The 4237-nt window shown below is 21.4% G+C and overlaps 1 protein-coding gene across 1 annotated transcript; it reads right to left on the bottom strand.

Moving 5' to 3' along the window:
• On the bottom strand, positions 1-4237 carry PRSY57_1323000 (hypothetical protein; the record flags this gene model as incomplete). The annotated part of the gene is made up of 1 exon (XM_012909166.2): positions 1-4237. A coding segment is annotated over one exon (4237 nt), but the record flags the coding sequence as incomplete, so codon positions are not given.

A 4237-nucleotide genomic window follows, 5' to 3' on the forward strand; every position in this document is an offset into this window, starting at 1 on the left:
TCAGAGTCTTTAGGATAGATACCTAAAGATTCCTTCATATATCTTTTTACATTTTTTGATTTTGAACCGAATTGTATAGCTTTTTTTTTAAAAAACATAACATCTTTAAAATTTAAAAAATACATAGACATCCTAAGAATCCACTTATTAATTTTTTCAGTTTGTATACGTTCATATATATAATTACATTGATTTAATATATGTGTATTAAGATAATTGAATTGTTCTTCATATATTAAAGTATGATCATTCATATAGTTTGTATTGAGGATATTATATGATTCTTCCTTTTCTTCTTGGATATGAAGAATTTCTTCATCATCATAATTTAATTTTTCATTTTTGTGACATATGTTTATGTTATCTTCATTTGTGTTAATATATCCTATGGGTGTTTCAATAATACAAAAAGGTAAAGAAAATAAAAAATTAATCATAAGCATATCTAGATAAGGATAAAAAATATTTTTTTTTTTTAAACTTGAAAAAGTAATAACACGATCATCACGATACAAATTTCTTATCCATATTCTTCTAATATCTTTAATCATCTCATACATTTTATAATTTTTATTTATCTTTCCTAATTTTTTATTAAAGTTGTTTTGTCTATAATATCCCCCAAATAATTCATCTGCTCCACTACCTATTATTAACAACTTATGATTACATATATAAAATGATTTTTCTTTTTCATTATCATAATTATGATTTCGATAATATGTATTTTTATTAAAATAATTCAAATGAGTATCATTATAAGTAGATTTTGTTTTTTCTTTTTTTTGTCTTTCATCACCGTCTTCATTAGAATCATCATATATATTATCATTATCTATAAACATTTTATTTTTATTGTTTTTTTTACCTTCTTTTTTATTTTTTCCTTTCGACGAAAATAAGTTTTTTATTTTTTCAAGATTGTGTTTTTCGTTTATCTCACTTTTTTCAAAAGCAAATTGATGAATAAAATCTCTTTGAATATATTCTTCATCACACAAGGGATGTTTCTTATTTTTTATAATTTCTTCTTGGTATTTATTTTCTTTATATTCTTCATCACACAAGGGATGTTTCTTATTTTTTATAATTTCTTCTTGGTATTTATTTTCTTTATACTCTTCATCACATAAGGGATGTTTCTTATTTTTTATAATTTCTTCTTGGTATTTATTTTCTTTATACTCTTCATCACACAAGGGATGTTTCTTATTTTTTATAATTTCTTCTTGGTATTTGTTTTCTTTATACTCTTCATCACACAAGGGATGTTTCTTATTTTTTATAATTTCTTCTTGGTATTTATTTTCTTTATATTCTTCATCACACAAGGGATGTTCCTTATTTTTTATAATTTCTCCATGGTATTTATTTTCTTTATACTCTTCATCACACAAGGGATGTTTCTTATTTTTTATAATTTCTTCTTGGTATTTGTTTTCTTTATATTCTTGTTTTTTGTTCATTTTGTCTTTTTTTAATTCTTTCTTAAATTCTGAAAAGAGATATCCTATTTTTTTATAATCGTATAATTTATCTTTATGTATACTGCATTGTCTAAATAATTCAAAGTTGATGAGTATTCTTTCTTTTTTTACAATTAAATATATATTCTTTTTATTTTTATTTTCTTTATTATATTGAATTTCATACATTCCAATGAAATCCTTCTCATTATTATTATTATCATCATTATTATCATCATCATTATTATCATCATTATTATCATCATCATTATCATCATCATTATCACATCCATTTGAATTTATTTCCTTATCAATATTATACACGTTCTCATTAATACATATATAGCGAAGTTTCTTACAACAAACTGAACAACATTTATGAACACATTTTTTATTCATCACATATTTACATATCCTACATTTGTATAATATATTTATATTTGAAGATGATGTAGTTTCTTTCTTTCTTTTTCCTTTTACACAAATTTTCTTCTCCAAAGAATTTTCTTCCCATAAATTATTATCACTAGTATGTTTGTTACTCGTACATATATGACTTACATTTAACACATTCATAATGTTTTCTTCTTTTATATTTCTCCATTCTTGTGATTCAAAAAACGTGCGGGGACATAAAAAACCCCTCCCAAGGTTGGCAAAGAATAAGGCTGAAGAAATATTAAAATCCATAATTTTATTATTAGGAGATATAATAGAATATATAATTTTCTCATACTTTATTAAATCATCTGGATATACATCAACAAGAATTAATCTGATATCGTAATTAGGAAACATCCTAATTATTTTTTCATAAGACAAAAAACAAGTATATCTATCTATGGCATTAATATTAAATACTACATTAACAAGTTCAATGTAGCCATCTGGATAAAAATGAAAGAAATTTTTTATAGTTAATATGGTTAAAAGGGTTGAATCAATACCTCCAGAAAAAAATATACCTATACATTTTTCTTTATATGCATAATAAGGAAAATTCATATTATCATTTTTATCTTCTTCAACTTGGATATGTGATTTACCACCCTGATCATTACCATCCATGTTTTTTTTTTCATCATGAATGTTTTTTTTTTCACCATCATTGTTTTTTTTTTCACCATCATTGTTTTTTTTTTCACCATCATTGTTTTTTTTTTCATCTTTTCCTTTTTCCATTTTTTCTTCCTTTTTGCCTGAACAAGTCAGGTGAAAAAAACGTTCGATTTTTTGACGTATAATATGATTTAATAATATGATGAATAAGTTAATAAAAACATTATTTAGTATTGTATAATGAATATTATTTTTATTGGTATTATATAAATAATTATTTTGACAAACGTTTATATTTTCTTTATGTGTATTACTTTGTTTGTTTTTTTCTTGTATTATTTTGTTTATGGTGTGTAAAAATTGTATTTTTTGTTGTTTCTTAAAATTTTTAAAAATATTTGTTTTTTCAAAATAATGTAGTATATCTTGAACGTTTAAAATATTGAATTTGTCTACATGAGGATGTTTCCATTGATAATATGAATTATCATAGATACAATATTGTTTGTTAATTTTGTTTAGCATGATATGATTATGAATATTAAAAATATTATCTTCCTCCCTATGGTTATTATTATTTATGTTTTTTTCTTTGTTATTTAAAAGTATTAATTTGTATATATAATGTGGCATAATATTTATAGCAATTTCTTCATTTATGGTTTTCTTTGAACATTTATCATCATGTCTTTCTTTACTAACAATATTATTAAATTTATTATTAATGATGTTATAATCACAAGTTTTTTTTTTATGTATTAAAAAATTATTTTCTATATTATCATGTTGTACAAATGTATCATAAGTTGTTATGAGATTCATTTCATCTTTTACAGACATATCATTAAATATAAATTCATTTTTATTAAGTTCCATATAATTATAATTATAATGAAGAAAAGGACCATATATATTTGTAAGGATTATTGATTTCTCTTCATAAAAATATATAAAAGATTTCATTCCAAACTGATCATTAAAAAAATACACATTTATATTTGTTATATCATAATGTATGTAAAATAAAATAAAACTACCTTTCAAACAATTAAATATCTCATTAATATTTTCTACATTCTCTTCAATATAATCATATAATTTTTTTATTGAAATATTGGACTTTTCATTTTTGATAAAGGTATCACACATATACCAATCACCATATATAAGTAAAACACTTTTATCTTTTATATTATATTCTATATATTTCTTATTATATTTGTTATATTTAATTTTATATTTCTCGTTTATCATATCCTTAAAATATATTTCTGATCCATATAATTCAAATTGTATTCTATTCTTATATGTATTATCTTCTATGTTATTCCTATATTCACTACTTACAATATGTTTGCCCTTTATATGTATATCACATGAAATATATTTAAATATATCATAATTATAACTATTATTGTAATAATAATTATTATTATTATTATTATCCTCATCATATGAATTAATATTTTCATTTCTTTTCTCTTCTCCTGATTCATTATTTCTAATTAAATATGGAATCATATAATTATCCACATACTTTTTGGTTATTATGTACCTATTCTTTTTTTCGCTCTCTTGTTTCTCATTTGTTTTCTGAGCATCTAATTTTATGTTATCAGCAAAGTCTTTATTACAAAAAGTTTCTGTAAATAAATATTTTATAAAATCGTTTACCTCTCCATTATTTGCTTTAATTCTTACCATAAAATTAT

This window comes from Plasmodium reichenowi, chromosome 13, assembly GCF_001601855.1.
Source record: "Plasmodium reichenowi strain SY57 chromosome 13, whole genome shotgun sequence".
Taxonomy (NCBI): Eukaryota; Apicomplexa; class Aconoidasida; order Haemosporida; family Plasmodiidae; genus Plasmodium; species Plasmodium reichenowi.